The sequence below is a fragment of the Corythoichthys intestinalis genome, chromosome 5 (assembly GCF_030265065.1).
Source record: "Corythoichthys intestinalis isolate RoL2023-P3 chromosome 5, ASM3026506v1, whole genome shotgun sequence".
Taxonomy (NCBI): Eukaryota; Metazoa; Chordata; class Actinopteri; order Syngnathiformes; family Syngnathidae; genus Corythoichthys; species Corythoichthys intestinalis.
In genome coordinates, this window is record NC_080399.1 from 4,126,128 (window position 1) to 4,146,166 (window position 20,039).

Sequence of the window (20,039 nt, forward strand, 5' to 3'; positions counted from 1 at the left end):
TCAATTTTGAAATTTAAGCATTACAATTAAAAATCAATTCTATTTTGGTGGACATGGAAGGAAACATGCTAATGCAAAGGCCCTCTGGTTTCTGGAATTAAAAAATAAATAAATTGATTGAATCATGATACCACTACCTATTAATTCAATCTGAATAAATATCATATACCATGAATACCATATCACAACAATCCAATTAAAAATGGCAAAATTTCAAATTAAACAAGTAAAATAAACATTTCATATTGTTAATTGAAATAATATGCAATTAACAGCTGACTACCTGCTTTCATACGTGATTAAAAAATGATAAACACACACAAAAAAGACTTTTTAACGTTTGCTACTGGTGGATAATTGAGTTTAGCTTTAATTTCATGAATACTAGGAAGACTCAAATAGACAATGACTTTATTTTACAGTAATCCACAGTATTTTAAAAAACTTATTGTAGCAGAAGCTACATTTGATATGTATTTTGTTATCTGACAAAATAGAAATACACTCAGTATTGTCTTTAATTTAGCAGGCTCAGAGTTCATGTGACATTTTTGTCTGTTTTCCCGTGAGGTTTTTCTCATAACTCCATTTTGATTGGAAAACACTAATAAATATGTGTCAAATTTAAATACAAGTGCCTCAGTATTGCGGTTATTGTTTCATAATACTGCGTAATTCATGTTTTCTATTCCCATGAGATACATTGCCTCACTAAAATACTATGTTTATTAGCTAGCAACAGCTAACATTGTTTGAATTTAAAAGAAATACATAGGACAAAATGTCGGTCAAAGTTAGTTATTTCTGAATGTGAGCATGAAATTTACTTCGAGTTTAACTGTAGTATGTAATTTTTTCATTTTATTTCATTATTTTTGCAAAATGTAACTTTGAACTAACGGAAATAATGGCGACAACCCGCGCTAATACATTCAAATGACTTCATTTTTTTAATTTTTTTAATGTACTTTATTTTACTCAATGTTGATTCACCGTTAATGTGGATTTTTAGGACATTACACTTAAGTATTTTATATTATAATAATTATGACCTAAATTCCACGGTCTGACGTACATCATGACGTCATTGCTACGTGACCAGCATGCGTCGTTTCATTCATACAACTTCAATGAGGTCGTACTAGTTACCTAAATTATTTTAATACGTGTCAATTACTTATCCATTCACGGGTATCTTGTGTTTCAAATAATGACGCTTAGTTTTGAGTTTCCGAATATGCGGAGCTAGCATGCTAGCCTTAGCACGCGTAACCTAGATCGATAGCTAAATAAACATGCTTTCACCTTTCATCTACTTTCGTAAAGCCCTGCCGCGCTTGGATTGATTGTGTTCCGTGCCCTCTTTACACGGACACAACTTTTTAAGTGTAAAATAGCGTAAAGGTTAAAGAAATGTTGAGGCGTTCGTACGCCAGCATCATTGAACGAGCGTCAAAAAGAGGCAGCAACTTCCCCAACGCGCCACAGGTTTTTATTTTGTCTTTTTTCAGTCATACTATTAACTGTACACTTGTTTGTTTTAACGAGCTTTGTTTGGGGTGTGGGCTCTCAGTTTCGCTTCCTCACGGAGTTCCTCAAGCAAGCACGCCAGCATCGACACTCTTCATCTTTCTGGGGTTTGTCGCCAAGACGCGAGCAGAAATTGTTGACAGGTGTCTCCTTGAAGACTCAAAGTGGACTTCAGCTATCAACACATCAGGATTTTGACTTTCAACCCAGTTCAGGGCAGATCGATGGCATTCTGCGAGCAAATGAGCAGGTAATTACTAAGGGTGGAAATCTCTGGGTAACTCAGGATCAGGTTCTCAGGGGAACATGAACAAGAACTTAATAGACCTTACAACAACATAACTTCCAGTTTAACCAGCTTTAGAGTGTAATTGGCTGTGACTTTAATTGGGAGGGGGGCATATTGACTAGAAATCAACACTGTCATCAACACTTTCTGGCTACGACTCAGTCTGCCTCTTTTCTTCCTTCAACCTCTATATCAAAACTTCCTCAACTTGTTGAATAAACCACATCAGATGTTCACTGAGCCACCATCAGCGCAGTTTTTTTCAAAAAATATTTCATTTATTATCCATATTTGACAACTCTAGCACCTAATAATTCAGTAATGATATCAAATGTAATAGAAATGGTTTTTGTAATTGTTTTTATAATTGTTGTATTTTATACCTGAATATCCTTGCAAATTGGGTTATTTTTACCAGTTGTGCTCAGTTGATGAGGGATCTACTGCCTTTAGCAGCCTAATCCAGCTCCTTTTACTATTATGATTTTTAATCCCTCAACCTCCTTTCCTTACGAGGCATGTCTACATAATGAAATATAAATCTTTAATTTAATCACGTGAAGAGAGAGAAGACAAAACAATTAACAAGGGTGACTAGCGGGAACAATACAAAAATATAAATTTTACAACAGAATACGTAGAAATAGAATTACCAACACTAAGATTCATTCATTCATTCATTCATTCAAACACCAAAATCACAGAAAATGAAATAAAGGGAACAATTGCAAATATTACATTTAGAATAAAACGAGAACTTAAAGATGTGTACCTTTTAGATTACGTTGTGAAGAGAACGGACAAATATGGTTGCCTATAGGGATTAGAGACACGGATCAAAATAGCCATGGGGTGGGGTGAGGGGTAATTAATTATTAAAGTAATTAATTTTGAGGGGTAATTAATTATTAAAGTAGAAAACTATATAACAGAAAATTAAGTATTATGATTTTATTTAAATCACCACAATAAACCTGGTGTAAGAATTTTCACTATTTGCTCGAAAACAGTTTAATAGGGTAACACCGTTTGTTTTCAACCACCAGATGTCCTCAGATTCCTCACCACAAACCCAGCTCAAACAGGAACAGCGAGCTGGGAGGGGGTGTTAATAGGTGGGCTAAAAAAGGAAAGGTCAAAGATAAGCAGGCACCTTAGCACAATGTCACTTACAGCTACATATCAAGTCAGAAACCTTGGCGTAATTATTGACTCAGGCCTAAAATTTGATAGCCATCTAAAGTCCGTCACTAAATCCGCTTATTACCACCTAAAAAATATAACCAGAATTAAGGGGCTTCTGACTCAACAAGACATGGAAAAACTTAAGCATGCATTCATTTTCAGCAGATTGGACTATTGCAACGGTACATTTACGGGTCTTGATAAAAAAAATTAAAAAATTAGTCAGGAAGCTGCAGCGAGTACAGAATGCTGCAGCCAGAGTCCTCACAAATACAAGGAAGCTGGACCACATTACACCAGTTTTGAAATCGTTACACTGGCTTCCAGTGAGTCTGTATAATTTTATTTCCTATTTTGATTGTCTTGGTTTTTCCATTGTATTGATTTAAATGTGATTTTTATGATTTTCATGTGTTGTAAAGCACTTTGAATTGCTTTGTGTTGAATTGTGCTATATAAATAAAATTGCCTTGCCTTGCCTTAATAGGGCAGCTATATAATTATAAATTATAATTATAAATGTACATGAGAAAACAAGACATTTCAAATATCTAATCTTGAACCATTTTCAGTCAATCAATGTCTTTATTTTCGATGTATATTGTTGAAAACAGCCAACAATTGCATCTCAGATGTAACTAGAATTTAAAAAAAAAAGACTAATTAACTGCTTTCACTCAAAAAACCTATATCCTATTGAAAAAAAAATAAATTAATAAATAAATAAAAAAAAAAATATATATATATATATATATATATATATATATATACCTAAAAACGCCGTTACGCTAGATAACATACATCACTTAAAAGTTAGGATTTTTTTTCCACGTGTTTCAATTCAATTTCTATTTGTGTCAAGCCATTTTTAAGTTCTAGTTAAGTTTTAAGTTAGTCTAAACTGTAAGTCCTGATAGGATTTTGAGTTTTTGCAGTGTTCAAAATAAATATATGATACAGGCTGTATTGGAGCACATTAGGGACCACTGCTACTTGGTGTTTTATCCAGCAATGACTACTGAGCTAAAATTGATAGTTAGCATGATTACGTTTTTATTTTACACCCTCATCACTCCACAACGCTATGTTATGTTAAAGCCTGTATGTAAGACACGTTAGCCAGGCATCGACAGTGGTCATAATTAATAGAAACCTAGCCCTCCGCAGGGCTAACGTTACGTGAGCTAGTGACAGTAACGTTAATCTTTATTTATTAGCGCTTCGCGCTCTTTCTTAGCGCTCTACTGCTTTAAGATGGCGGCTGTTTACTAACACTGCCCAGACGTGGCCGAGTCTGTCATTTCGCATCTAGTTCAACATACATGTGATCTCTATGAGACTCATCAGACGCTACCTGCTACCATCGTAGCATCGTGCGGGCTAATATTTAGCAACGTCGGCGTCGTTTGTAGCGGCCGTCGGTTGCAGTAAGTTCTTTTTTTTTTTTTTTTTTTTTGTGCTTCTTCCTCACGCACGTGACATCAGCGCGTTGCACCGCATTAAAAGTAGTCCGAGCAAAACGTGATTCTTGGAGCTGTCAAAATAAACGATTACTCGAGGTGAATAAAATTGCTCGGATCAGTTTTTAAGCTCGAGTTACTTGAGTTGCTCGAGTATTCGTTTCAGCTCTAGATACAACAGTTATCGATACATTGGTCAGGAATGAGCATATCAATAGTAGACATCCGATCCATTTGAACTGGGAGGGTGGCAGCGAATGAACACTTTAAACCGATTGGACATCTATGGCCGTCAAATACTGTTGTAGGCTACAAAGTTTCTATTTGATTGGTTTGTGAGAACATTTAGGGTTCATTGTGTACAGTGCATGATTTTTGCTAAAACGTTTCTGTGTTACAGAGTGTGATCGTGCCATCGTATGACGGGCTCAATCTTGTACGAAAGTTTGAGAGCAACCAGTTGGCTGCCAACAACCCGAATGAAGACCGCCGCAGCGCAGCCACCTGTTTGCAAGTATGCAGAGATTCTATGCCTATTTCCACTTTGACACATTGATACATTACAATTCAATTCATTTGTTCCTAAGCCTGAAAATCTAGACTAAATCTGTAATAAATACTGCTAGTACTATTACAAATGGCAATTACTTAAGGCGATAGTACCTATTCTCATAGGTACAGTCTAACTGCTTCCATTATTCTAACACACTTAATATAATCAATCAGGGAATAGTATTGCTTTGCATATTTTCTGTTTGACTGTTTATATTACTCTAAAACACCCAATATAAAATAAATAGCATTTATGCCATAGTTTAAGGAAAACATGCAGAATATTGGGCATAAGATATACAGTGCCCTCTATAATTATTGGCACCCCTGGTTAAGATGTGTTTTTTAGCTTCTAATATATTATTTTTTTATTCAAATAATATGGGACCTTAATGGAAAAAAAGAGAAAATTCCAACCTTCAATACAAGTGCATTTATTCAGTGGTGAAAAAATCCCACAAAAAGAAATAATTATTTGACATCAAATAATGTGTGTGACAATTATTAGCACCCCTGGTGTTAATACTTTGTACAACCCCCTTTTGCCAACAAAACAAGGTCTGGGGACAGAGATGGCCATGGGAGGAACTTGATGTTATGTCTGGTGAACCATTTCTGTGTAGATTTGGCCATATGTTTAGGGTCATTGTCTTGCTGAAAGACCCAGTGATGACCCATCTTCAGCTTTCGGGCAGAGGGCAACAGATTTTGATTTAAAATGTCCTGGTATTTCAAAGCATTCATGATGCCATGCACCCTAACAAGGTTCCCAGGGCCTTTGGAAGCGAAACAGCCCCACAGCATCACTGACCCACCCCCATACTTCACAGTGGGTATGAGGTGCTTTTCAGCATGCGTATCTTTCGTGGCACGCCAGACCCACTTAGTGTTTATTGCCAAAAAGCTCAATCTTGGTCTCATCTGACCAAAGCACACGTTCCCAGGCTTCAACTGGGACCGTCTGGCGTGCCACGAAAGATGGGCATGCTGAAAAGCATAGGTTACTATTAGGGTTGTTCCGATCATGTTTTTTTGCTCCTGATCCGATCCCGATCATTTTAGTTTGAGTATCTGCCGATCCCGATATTTCCCGATCCGATTGCTTTTTTTTTTTTTTTTTTTTTGCTCCCGATTCCATTCTAATCATTCCTGATAAATTTTCCCGATCATATACTTTTTGGCAATGCATTAAGAAAAAAATGAATAAAACTCGGACGAATATATACATTCAACATACAGTACATAAGTACTGTATTTGTTTATTATGACAATAAATCCTCAAGATGGCATTTACATTATTAACATTCTTTTTGTGAGAGGGATCCACGGATAGAAAGACTTGTGACTTTGTATATTGTGACTAAATATTGCCATCTAGTGTATTTGTTGAGCTTGCAGTAAATGATACTGTGGCCATGCCCAAATGCATGATGGGAAGTGGAACCATGACTGTGCGTAGTGCTACCAATTGATATATCTTCTCTGCGTTGGGAAATAACATAAGGTGTTAACTGTTAAGAAAAAGATCAATTGCTACCTTGCTTCCCCACATTGCTTCCCATGATATTTCTAATCATAGGGAGAGAGATTGTAAGGCTTTAGCCAATTAAAAAAAAGGCTCCGAAGGCTGCCAAAATACACTCTAATCATTTTACGCTGCCATTTATCCCTCTATATAGGTAAAACGGCGCCATTACAGATTGAACGCGACAATGCGTGAGTGGGTTGCGTTAAATATTTTAATGTGATACACTTTTTAAAAAATGAATTACCACCGTTATCAGGATAAATCTGATAACCCTACCTTAAGCCTAAACTAACGACTCTGGATGAGTGTAACATATTATGTCTGTAACGTTAAATACAATTCGAAAACGATTTAATTAAAAAATATATAATATATGCCAATGGGTTTTCCCATTGTGAGTGTATCAAATACTTGTTCTCTCCACTATATATATTTTAAAAAAGGCATGTCCGATATTTTTTTGCCGATTCCGATACTTTGAAAATGACGTGATCTGACCCGATCTCTAGTTACTATGGTTTTGTTTTGTTTTGTTTTTTGAAAAAATGGGGGGGGGGAACATGAAAGGTAACACCAGTTACTTACTCAATACTAAAGTTACATACATCATTAAATGAATTGAATGTAGTTTAAAGCTGCTGATACAGAATGGGGACTTGAGTATTTTATTTACTGTTTTTAACCGGTAAATTGATACTAAAATAGTAGTTTGGTTTATTTAGCCTGACAGGATTTTTGAACAATTTTGGAACAAATATACAAAACATTTAAAATAAAATAAAAAATGGGGGGCATCTGTTAGGGTGTGCGTGAGCAGGAGGGGATCCCAATGTAGACAAACGGGTTTTGGCGAGTAGTATTTTATTAGCGAGCACCAGAAAGAGCGTGGCGGGCGGAAGTCTTGCTTGGCTCGGGGTAGTTGAGCTGACGAGGAGGCTCAGAAGGGAGGCAGGCGTGGAATCCGACGAGGGGCGCGCAGAAAACAGGACCTGAGACGAAAGCAAGGTAGTCGTGAGCCAGTGAGCAGAGATATAATGTAGGAAATGCGAGATACAACTAACGTGTGTAACAGCCGAGTTGATCGGGCGACGAGGTGGAGCGTCTGCTTGGCTTTTAAAGCTGGCTGATGTTCATTGCCCTCAGGTGTGGCCGCTCCACTCGTCTGACCTGTAATCAACTAAAAAACATGCACACCTGCTGGAGGTGGGCATGTCTCAGTAGGAAGGGGAAGAGGACCTAACAGGCATCGATAATTGATTTATAATCGAATCGAAGTTTCTGAATCTTAATCAAATCGTCAGGTGCCCAAAGAATCCCACCTCTAATAATAAAGCTGTCAATTTTAGCTCAGTAGTCATCGATGGATAAAATGCCAATTAGCACTGGTGCATAATGTGCTCCAATTCAGCAGGTATCATACACATTAGAGATGTCTCAATCCGATATTTGGATCGGCTCGGATGCCGATATGGGCAAAAAAATGCGCATCGGTATCGGATTGGCCGACACGGAAAAATTCCGATCCAGACTTCCGATCTAGGTTTTTTGAAAGTCCGATCCGGGTTTTCCAGCGCACCGATTTATCTAATCCATTCCAATTTTTGCTTCGGTTTCCCTAAAATCCGGTTTGCATTTTACAGCACACCTTCAACACACTACATTACCGTCTTTTAATTTACCGACAGACTTTATCGGTGAAATGTCAGCTGTGTGGGATCATTTCACCTTAAAGGACGACAAAGACGAAGAGGCAGAGTGCAACATATGCCACGATAAAGTCAAGCGTGGTGGTAAAGCTGTAAGAAGTTTTAATACAACCAACCTAATCAAGCATTTTGCGAAGTAATACCACCACAAACAATATGAGGAGTATGTTAAGAAAACCGAAGACAAAAAGAAAGGTCCTACGCAACTAACACTGGCAGAAACTTTTGCTATGCGTGACAAACTGGCACTCGACAGTCCCAAAGCCCAGGGAATAACAAGAGTCATTGCCGAAGAATTCATTCTGGATGACGAACCATTATCTCTTGTGAGTAAAGACACAACACCCAACACTTAGAAACACGGTACAACATGCCCAGCCGTCATTACATCCTTGAGCGATTCGGCCGTGGAAGATTCGAGAACGATTCACAAACATCCAAATTCCGATTATTGAAATATGCCAATTAAAACGGAACTAATACACAGCGCGGTCTTCGGGATGCAATGAGAAACGCACCGCATTGTGTCCTGAGAGTAAACATCATGCTTGTCGTAGACCCGGGTAATGCCAATGCTCGACTCACGGCTTTAGCTCAACTCATGCCGCTGGATAAAAAACACAAGAATACCTGACTGCTGCTGACAGCTGCTACAAACTACGTCAACATCGTTTTACTGTAGATAATAGATATCATATGTATATAGAACTAGATGCAACATGACAGACTTAACTGCGTTAGCAACATTGAAGTATTGAAAACTAGATGCGTTAGTAGACAGCCGCCATCTTGAAGCAGGAGACTTCCCTAGTAGGCTGTTGTAAACCTTCCAAGCGAACCTAATTAACTTTTTATCTAAAATACTCCTAAATCGAGAAAATCTTGACTTGAATCTTTCTTCAAAACAGTTTTAAAACTTTCACATGTCGAAAGTAGACAGAAGGGGAATTATGGAATAAGGGGAGCAATTTTAACAACTTTAAGAGTTGATTCGCAAAATTAAATGAATGTAGTTTAAAGCTGCTGACACAGAATGGGGACTTGGGTATTTTATTTACTGTTTTAAAATGTTAACTTGATACTGAAATAGTTGTTTATTTAAACCTGAGAGGCTTTTTATACAATTTTTGTAACTAATGCACGAAACATTAAAAGCATCTAATAGCACGGAGGTTGTTTGCACTTTTTACTAACTGACTATGCCGTTTCTGTTTGTTATTTATAATGTTTTGTGTTTGTCACTGAATAAACTGGTCAGTTTTTTGTTACCAATCGTTGTGTGTTCAAACTCAAACTAATTCAGCTGGCTAGTTGTTATCAAGAGTACTAAAACCCTTTTCAACATGAGTCTGACAACTACGTAAGGAGGCTAAATAACTTTATAAACTTTAACACATGCTCAGATAGGCCGGTATCGGCCAGTAACGGTATCGGATCAGAAGTGCAAAAACCTGGATCGGGACATCCCTATAACACATACAGGTGTGCTTGAGCCTATCCCAGCTAACAACTGGCATAAGTTGAAATGTGAACATCTCCGTGCAGACGAAGGGAATGCTCTTCGGCGTGTTCGACGGCCACGGCGGCTGGGCGTGCGCGCAGGCGGTCAGCGAGCGCCTGCTTAACTACATCGCCGTCGCCATGATGTCCAAGCACAGCCTGGAGGAGCTAGAAATTTGCACGGAACACGGCAGGCCCGTCCCGCCCATCCTGCAGTGGCATAAGCACCGCACCGACTTGAATCATAACGACTCGGCTTCGCTCTACGCCCACCATCTTCGGGTCTTCTGGCAGGAGCTGCTGGAAAGCCAGGAACACGAGGAAGGCATGTGGTATGTGTTCAATGTGTTTGTGCTGTACAAAAATTAAAAGGGTGTATTGAGTGTATTCGGAACACCTGTCTATTGTACCGGCAGCCCATCGGATGCCATGCATTACGCTTTTAAGCGTCTGGATGCCGACATCTCTTTAGAGGCTCAAGTTCCACTGGACAACGATATGATGAGGAACACAGCCATTCAGGTATCATGGAGTATTTTCGTTGTTTTCTAAATATGAACCCCAAATTTAATATACAGTGTAGTGCTGCAACGATTAATCGGATAACTGGAGTATTCGATTAGAAAAAAATATTCTAATTAAATTTTTCTGCTTCGAGTATTCGTTTAATTAAAGTGGCGTTGTAATTAGGGTTGTTCCGATCATGTTTTTTTGCTCCCGATCGTTTTAGTTTGAGTATCTGCCGATCCCGATATTTCCCGATCCAATTGCTTTTTTTTTTTTTTGCTCCCGATTCAATTCAAATCATTCCCGATAATTTTTCCCGATCATATACATTTTGGCAATGCATTAATAAAAAAATGAATAAAACTCGGACAGATATATACATTCAACATACAGTACATAAGTACTGTATTTGTTTATTATGACAATAAATCCTCAAGATGGCATTTACATTATTAACATTCTTTCTGTGAGAGGGATCCACGGATAGAAAGACTTGTAATTCTTAAAGGATAAATGTGACTTTGTATATTGTGACTAAATATTGTCATCTAGTGTATTTGTTGAGCTTTCAGTAAATGATACTGTAGCCATTTAACTGTTCTGCCCAAATGCATGATGGGAAGTGCAACCATGACTGTGCGTAGTGACACCAATTGATATATCTTAACATATGGTGTTAAGAAAAAGATCAACTGCTACCTTTCTTCCCTACATTGCTTTCCACAATATTTCTAATTGTTGAGAGAGTGATTTTAAGGCTTTAGCCAATTAAGAAAAGGCTCCAAATACTGTCAAAATTCACTCTACTCATTTTACGCTACCTATTAGATCTATATATAGGTAAAACGGCACCATTATAGATTGAACGCGACAATGCGTGAGTGGGTCGTGCAGCGCATGTGTTAATTGCATTGAATATTTTCACGTGATTAATTTTTTAAAAATTAATTACCGCCGTTAACGCGATAAAGTTAAAGATAAAGTCCTACTTTAAGCCAAAACTAAAGACTCTGGATGAGTGTGACATTTTGTCTGTAACGTGAAATACAATTAGAAAATGATTTAATTAAAAAATATGTATATATTAAAAAAAAAAAGGCATGTCCGATATTTTTTTGCTGATTCCAATACTTTGAAAATGACGTGATCAGACCCGATCGATCGGCATCCCGATCTTTAGTTGTAATGGTTTATTTTCAAAGTGTTTGCATTTAGTTTTGTTGATTTGAGTGGATATACTGCCCTCTACTCTGCCTCATTTCACATGGTTGACTCCAGCTGCTCCCTGTTAATACCAACATAAGCTAAGTTTTTGTTTGAGCTAATGTTTTTTAATGCATTCGTAATTTAGTTTATATTTAGCCATTTTTTTGTGGGAATACGTGTCTGAACCATTTGTTAACAGCATTGTTGAAAAAAGTTTTACCATTTTATAGCATTTAATCTAGCGGATTTATGCTATGTAAGATAGCCAGTTGTTCCTTTGTTGTACATAGGTCCTCATTTATTTATTTTTATATACTGGTTGAGGCTCGGCTCAGTAGAGGTAAGATCTTGTGCCCGAACCCGACATGGTCGGGCCCATAATATTAAGCCTTCACGTTCGGGTTGGGTCGGGCCGCTGCGCCGGACGAATAAATTATATTTTTTAAAAAAGGGATAAAACCGAGAGCAGGCTCTCTGTAGTGTGCATTTGCTTGTGCACGCACACACAAGAACGGCGTGGCGCTGCCTGCTTTTTTTTCTTCTCCTCCCGCTGTGGCACTTGTTTTTGTTTTGTTTTGTTTTTTTAAACTTTCTCAGCGTTATTTCGTTGTGTAAATCCTTTTATAATGATCATAAAAATATGTAGACTATTTAAACATTAAGAAAAGTTGCGTTATTTTTTCTGCCAACTGAGAATTCGTTACGAAAGACACTTTTATTTATGCACACAAAGGCAACAGAAATGTGATCCTTTTGAATCTTCTCTCGGTGTCTGCAAAACCGTATGTTTTTTTTTTATATTTAACTTTACCAGCGTTATTTCGTTGTGTAAATGCTTTTATAATGATCATAAAAATACGTAGACTATTTAAACATTATGAAAAGTTGGAATTTTTTCTGCCAACTGAGAATTCGTTACGAAAGACACTTTTATTTATGCACACAAAGGCAACAGAAATGTGATCCTTTTGAATCTTCTCTCTGTGTCAGCAAAACCGTATGTTTTTTTAATATTTTTTCCGAGCATTATTTCGTTGTGTAAATGCGTTTATAATGATCATAAAAATACGTAGACTATTTAAACATTAAGAAAAGTTGTGTTTTTTTTCTGCCAACTGAGAATTCGTTACGAAAGACACTTTTATTTATGCACACAAAGGCAACAGAAATGTGATCCTTTTGAATCTTCTGTGTCTGCAAAACCGTGTTGTTGTTTTTTTTTTATATTTAACTTTCCCAATGTTATTTCGTTGTGTAAATGCTTTTATAATGATCATAAAAATATGTAGGCTATTTAAACATTAAGAAAACTTCGTTTTTTTCTGCCAACTTGAAGAAATGAAAATAAATTGCTGCTGCATTTTTTTTTCTTTTTTCGCATCACTCCAACAAATTAAAAAATAAACAAAAAAAATCGGGTTTTTCTGGCTCGAGCCTGCAAATCTAGTTAATTGATCGAGCTCGGGCCAGGTCGTGCTTCAATACCAGCGGGCCGTGTCGGGTCGGGCTGGATTTTCTAGGCCCAATCGAACCTCTACGGCTCAGCTCAGGTATTTCAATTTTTCATGTCCCCTATCCAATAACTCGATTATTCGAACTAAATAGTTTATCGAGTAATCGATTACTAAAATAATCAATAGCTGCAGTCCTAATACAGTGGTATGAAAAAGTATCTGAACCTTTTGGAATTTCTCACATTTCTGCATAAAATCGCCATCAAATCTGATCTGATCTTTGTCAAAATCACACAGATGAAGTTCAATTTATGCAGTCGGTTTTGTTTCCCGTTAACCGCAATAAATGAGGGAGATCTGTACTTCCAGTGTACGTTTATGTTTATCCGTCACACTCGCTACTTGGCTGGAATTGTGTTTTATTTCTCGTTATTTGCGGGTTCCAGGTCGCCTTTGCCGGGTCCACGGCCTGCGTGGCTCACGTCAGCCCAGACGGCATCTACGTGGCAAACGCCGGTGACTGCAGAGCGGTGCTGGGCGTTCAAGAGGAGGACGGTTCGTGGACCGCCGTGCCCCTCTCGCAGGACCACAACTGCCACAATTTGGCTGAGCTCCAGCGAATCAGGGCCGGGCACCCGCCCTCGGAAAGGGAGACTGTAGTCACGGACGACAGACTGTTAGGGGTGAGAAATCTTTGGAGCTGTAAAATCCAATTTATTTTTGTCCAATTGGTTCGATTTGCGTTGTCAGGTATTGATGCCCTCGCGAGCGTTTGGAGACGTGAGATTCAAGTGGAGCCACGAGTTGCAGAGGAGTATTTTAGAGTGCGGTGCTGACGTATATGACTACACCCTGCCCAACTATCTGACGCCGCCCTACCTGGACGCCATTCCAGAGGTGACATACCACAAAGTGGGGGCGCGGGACCGTTTCCTGATCCTCGGTACCGACGGCCTGTGGGACGAGCTGAGGAGCCAAGACGCCGTTCGGTTTCTTGGCGAGCATCTGAGCGCTGCCCAACTGCAGGTATGGCTTGTGTGATAATTATATATTATATATATATATTAGGGTTGTTCCGATCATGTTTTTTTGCTCCCGATCCGATCGTTTTAGTTTGAGTATCTGCCGATCCCGATATTTCCCGATCCGATTGCTTTTTTTGGCTCCCGATTCAATTCCGATCATTCCCGATAATTTTTCCCGATCATAAACATTTTAGCAATGCATTAAGAAAAAAATGAATAAAACTCGGACGAATATATACATTCAACATACAGTACATAAGTACTGTGTTTGTTTATTTTGAAAATGTAAATGCCACCTTGAGGATTTATTATTAGCATTCTTTCTGAGAGAGGGATCCACGGATAGAAAGACTTGTAATTCTTAAGGACTTGTATATTGTGACTAAATTAGAGCTGAAACGAGTACTCGAGCAACTCGAGTAACTCGAGTTTAAAAACTGATCCGAGTAATTTTATTCACCTCGAGTAATCGTTTATTTTGACAGCTCTAAGCATCACGTTTTGCTCGGACTACTTTTAATGCGGGACCACGCGCTGTCACGTGCGGAGAGCAAGAAGGGAAAGAAAAAAAAACTTACTGCAGTTGACAGCCGCCACAAATGACGCCGACGTTGCCAAATACTAGCCCGCACGATGCTACGTTGGTAACAGCTAGCGTCTGATGCGTCTCTTAAAGATCACATGTATGTTGAACTAGATGCGCAATGACAGACTCGGCCGCGTCTGGGCAGCGTTATTAAACAGCCGCCATCTTAAAGCAGTACAGCGCTAAGCGCTAATAAAGAGCGCTAAGCGCTAATAAATAAGATTAACGTTACTGTCGCTACTAGCTCACGTAAAGTTAGCCCTGCGGAGGAATAGGTTTCAATTAATTATGACCACTGTCGTTGCGTGGCTAACGTGTCTTACATACAGGCTTTAACAAAACATAGCGTTGTGGAGTGATGAGGGTGTAAAATAAAAACTTAATCATGCTAACTATCAATTTTAGCTCAGTAGTCATTGCTGGATAAAACACCAAGTAGCACTGGTCCCTAATGTTCTCCAGTACAGCCTGTATCATACATTTATTTTGAACACTGCAAAAACTCAAAATCCTATCAGGCTTTGGCTTGACACAAAGAGAAATTCAATTGAAACACGTGGGAAAAAAATCCTAACTTTTAAGTGATGTGTGTTATCAAGCGTAAAGACATTTTTAGGTTATATATATATATATATATATATATATATATAATTATTATTATTTTTTTTTTTTTTTAAATAAGATCTAAAAGTTTTTGGAGTGAAAGCAGTGAATTAGTCTTTTTTTTTTTTAATTCTAGCTACAATATACATCGAAAATAAAGACATTGATTGACTGAAAATGGTTCAAGATTAGATGAAATGTCTTGTTTTCTCATGTATATTTATAATTGCTCTTCACCTAAAAATATATTTGTTTTATCCGATTACTCGATTAATCGATAGAATTTTCAGTCGATTACTCGATTACTAAAATATTCGATAGCTGCAGCCCTAGACTAAATATTGCCATCTAGTATATTTGTTGATCTTTCAGTAAATGATACTGTAGCCATGCCAAAATGCATGATGGGAAGTGGAACCATGACTGTGCATAGTGCTACCAATAGATATCTAGATATCTTCTCTGCGTTGGGAAATAACATAGGGTGTTAAGAAAAAGATCAATTACTACCTTGCTTCCCCACATTGCTTCCCACGATATTTCCAATCGTAGGGAGAGGGATTGTAAGGCTGTAGCCAATTAGAAAAAGCCTCCAAAGTCTTCCAAATTTCACTCTACTAACTTTACGCTGCCTTTTAGCTCTCTATATAGGTAAAACGGCGCCATTACAGATTGAGCGCGACAATGCGTGAGTCGGTCGTGCAGGGCATGTATTCATTGCGTTAAATATTTTTACGTGATACATTTTTTTAAAAATTAATTACCGCCATTATCGGGATAAATTTGATAACCCTACCTTCAGCCAAAACTAAAGACTCTGGATGAGTGTAACATATTATGTCTGTAACGTTAAATACAATTAGAAAACGATTTAATTAAAAAATATATATATATTAAAAAAAAGGCATGTCCGATATATTTTTGCCGATTCCGATACTTTGAAAATGACATGATCGGACCCGATCGATCGGGACATCTCTAATATATATATATATATATATATATATATATATATATGTATATATTACATTAATTTTTAATTCAGCAAAAAAAAGTGAAAAAACATGTCTTACATGGATCTTTTTCCAAAGCTAAATCTGAATAAATACTTTGAACATGCACAAATGTTTTTTTTTGTTGTTTTTTTTTAATCACTCCATTTTGAGTAGAAAATACAGACACACCCAGTCAATTTCCTTTCCTTAGTTGGGCCCCTGCCTCAGATTAGATCTGCTCGTTAGTCAGCAGTTAAAAACAGCACAGTTGTCACACCTTGGAGGGCTGCTGGACCAAGTGGATTCTCAAGCATCATGGCTGAAACTAGAGAGATGTCTGAACCATTTAATAAAGTCAAGCATTTTTCTACTTTATTCTTGTTTAAAAATAATTCGATGGGACAGTACCATGTTTAAAACTGATCTTAATTATTATTTGATTTGCTTAAAAACCATAGATTAAAAAATATATATGTATAAATAATTTTTAAATTATACTTAATGGGAAAAAAAAGCAAAAAAAAACATGTCTTAAATGTATCTTTTTCCAATGCTAAATCTGAATAAATACTTTGAACATGCACAAATTTTGGTGGCGCTACATTTTTCATTTATTTCGGTGGGTTCCCCATTAACTGCGAAAAACGAGGCATTACTGTACAATACAACTAAACTGTACTTTGACCGCTACTCACTTGCATTACCATTACGAGGGAGCCCTAACAACCCACAAAAATCCTTAAAACAGTCCCGATTTCATCCCGCAGACTCCCATCGCTCAGTCGGAGCGTCGGCTTAAGCTGGGTCAGCTACACCGGCTGCTGCTCAAGCGTCAGTCCCGCGCCCAGCCCGCTCCGGACGCCAACGGCGCCACGCACCTGATCCGGCACGCGCTGGGCACCGGTGAGTACGGCGAGCTGTGCCACGAGAGGCTGGCCACCATGCTGGCCCTGCCGCAGGACTTGGCCCGTATGTACCGCGACGACATCACCGCCGTCGTTGTCTATCTCAACACGGACTTGCTAGCTTAATACCAAAAAAAATGTGAATATTTGTTGCATATGCGCCGTATGTTCGTTCAAAAAGGATTGGACGTCTTGCACCGTTATTGACACTGAAAGATGAGCATTTACAGCCTCTCAGTTTGATTGGACGTCCGCTACTGTCAAACAGTTAAATACTATGAAAATAAAAAATGTAAAGTCTTTTGAGTGTCATTGCAGGCCAGTGTTTTAATCATATTGGATTATTATATTTATTCATTAAACATGCAGTCCCTGACAAAAGTCTTGTCGCTTATCCATTTTGAGAAACCATTACTAATAACTAGGGGTGCACGATATCAATTTTTTGAAACCGATATCGATAACCGATAATATATAATTTTTTAAAATGTACCGTATTGGCCCGAATATAAGACGGTGTTTTTTGCATTAAAGTAAGAATGAAAACTTGGGAGACGTCTTATAACTGCGGCCTAAAAAAAAAAAAAAAAAAAAAAAACTGCGGCCTAGACATATACCCATTCACGACGCTGGATGGCGCCAGTCATCAATGAATCGAATGCTGAACTTCAGTTACAGTTAGACTTCACTTTGATAATTAATGCAGTTATTGCAATTTTGTTTTATCACAATATTTTTTTCTTATTTATATTTCAAAAACCAGAAGCCATTCATTTATGAATTTGATTGCACTTTAGTTTACATATTTAAATGTTAAATGTTTAAATGTTCAGATATTGAGTTTTGAATGCGAAATTAAATGCCTTTTCTCTCAAATATATTGTTATAATCATTTGTTTCAGATGTATTGTAATTATTTTCTGTATAAAAATTAATTTGGTGTTCAAAAAGTCTTTTTTCAAACTTGAGTCTTGAAAAAGAGGGGGTCGTCTTATAATCGGGGTCGTCTTATATTCGGGCCAATACGGTATATTCACCGGAGGTTTTGAACACCAGGAATATAAAAAAATAATAAGAATGGTGGATTCAACATAGATTTGCCTTTGACCTCACCAGAATTTTCATAATGACATGAACATTATTATAATGAACAAAACAAAGACAAGAACAGTCTTGACTTCAAATAAAGTGCCAATATTTTTTTCAAATAAATATCATTTGATTCAATCACAATCATTTAGTCAATATAATTGAAGATGTGTTTCCTGAACAATGAGCACTCAACTAAAACATAAACCCAACAGGTATTGTGCTTAGTCATCAGATAAAAAATATTTGGTGGTACAGGAGACTGTTGTGGTCTTGGTCCATGAAACAACTTTCTTAACCTGGGAGGCACGTTAGGACAGCAAGTCTATCAATAACCAAAAGGCCTCTCAATAAGTTACTAACTTATAACCCTGTAAAATGCAAACATTATATAGCAAGGTTTGTCACTCATTCCTCATAACAAAAATATGGTAGAACAAAAAGGATTAATGGCTTTCCTTATAATAATCGATATAAACGGCAGTGAGTGAACCCATATTCAAATAAGTATGAGGTTTCTTCTCTGCATAGTATAAAATCCTACCAAGGATGCTGACAGGACTAACATTACACGACAACTATTTTATGTATGTATAGCATAGTACACTAGCTTGAGCTACTAGCCTTAAGCATTGGCTGGCTTCTATAACACAACAACTTATGAAGTTGTGTACATATGGCCCTTCACCACCAAAGTAAACCTATATTGCACATCCATATGTTATAGTAAACATAAATACTTAGACATATATCTGAGGCGGTAACGTAAGTAACAGAAAGCATTCACGATTGTCATTGCTACCGCTAGACACAGCACTGTGTAAAGTGAATGAGTTTGTGGGCCAAATTATATATGCAGTGAAATATTCTGACCGGCAGGTGGCAGCAATGCCCTGCAAATGCTCAAATGATTTCAAGCCATCCAGCACAGTCATATTAAGGGCGCTCGGGAAAGGAAAGGAAAATTATAATCAAATTATGCCGAATAAGTAATTTAGTATGCCCAAATACCTACCCTATGACTGAAGGTCTTCAGTCAAATTTGCGCTCCTAATGCGGTAGGCGAGATCTCAGGTCTCTTAAGTTATTGCCATTTGTTGCGGCCTGCCTCGACAGTTCAGTCATCTGCCACGACAGTTCCGCCACCTGGCGCAAGATAGTATCCACTTTTCTTCATCCGTCCTCGGACCGAACCGTGAGTCCATGGAACCAGTTCTCGATCTGAGCCTCGACGCGTTCCTCCAATGCCTTGAATCACACCATTTGTTCCGTGGTCAATTTGTTGATTTCCTTGAAGGCTACCGTCTATGGAGGACCAGGAGTGCAAAAATACAATAAATAAATACAAAATTAAATAAAATTAAACGTGTCATTAAAATGCTTCTATTTCAATATTTATTTATTTCAATATTTATTTCAATATTTAAATTAATATTCATTTATTTTAATTTTTATTTATTTCAATGTATATTTCATTTAATATTTATTTATTTCAATTTTTATTTATTGATTTTTATTCAATTTTTATTCATTTATTTCCATTTTTATTTCAACTTTTATTTTATTCATTTTTTTATTTATTTCATTATTTATTTATTTCAACATTTATTTATTTCACTTTTTATTTATTTCATTCTTGCACTCTTGTTCCTTCAGAGGTGCAACCATGAAATAATTTTATCTGTCACGTTTGCTTGTCAAAGTTTCTAACGTCTGATTGGTTGCTCAGCAAAGCAAGACTTCACTAGTCGATCTCACATAATAGATTGACTCCTGAGGCTTGGCTATAATTGCTCCCTCAAAATCACAAAGACGAAGAAGATTAGTAGCGTGGTCAATGTAGTGGTAGTAGGCCTTGACGCATTTCGCGTCTTCAAGAAAAACACATATTGTAATAGCCCCGAATGGGGAAATAGAAA

At 37.4% G+C, this 20,039-nt stretch overlaps 2 protein-coding genes across 2 annotated transcripts in view; one reads left to right on the plus strand and one right to left on the minus strand.

Moving 5' to 3' along the window:
* Positions 1-20,039, minus strand: part of neto2b (neuropilin (NRP) and tolloid (TLL)-like 2b) — a 193,725-nt gene that overhangs the window by 45,957 nt on the left and 127,729 nt on the right. The gene's annotated exons all lie outside the window — the stretch shown is intronic.
* Positions 1,086-19,509, plus strand: pdp2 (putative pyruvate dehydrogenase phosphatase isoenzyme 2). The gene is made up of 8 exons (XM_057835869.1): positions 1,086-1,488; positions 1,574-1,780; positions 4,865-4,978; positions 9,796-10,082; positions 10,167-10,272; positions 13,364-13,600; positions 13,668-13,943; positions 16,894-19,509. Exons 1-8 carry the CDS (start codon positions 1,414-1,416, stop codon positions 17,155-17,157), a joined length of 1,566 nt encoding a protein of 521 aa, XP_057691852.1. The 5' UTR covers positions 1,086-1,413; the 3' UTR covers positions 17,158-19,509.

Excerpts from the sequence above, each read along its gene's own strand:
- pdp2 (XM_057835869.1), top strand. The coding sequence starts at position 1,414 with ATGTTGAGGCGTTCGTACGCCAGCATCATTGAACGAGCGTCAAAAAGA. Across the intron at positions 1,781-4,864 it reads TTCTGCGAGCAAATGAGCAG|AGTGTGATCGTGCCATCGTA; the intron begins GTAATTACTAAG and ends TCTGTGTTACAG. Across the intron at positions 4,979-9,795 it reads GCGCAGCCACCTGTTTGCAA|ACGAAGGGAATGCTCTTCGG; the intron begins GTATGCAGAGAT and ends ATCTCCGTGCAG.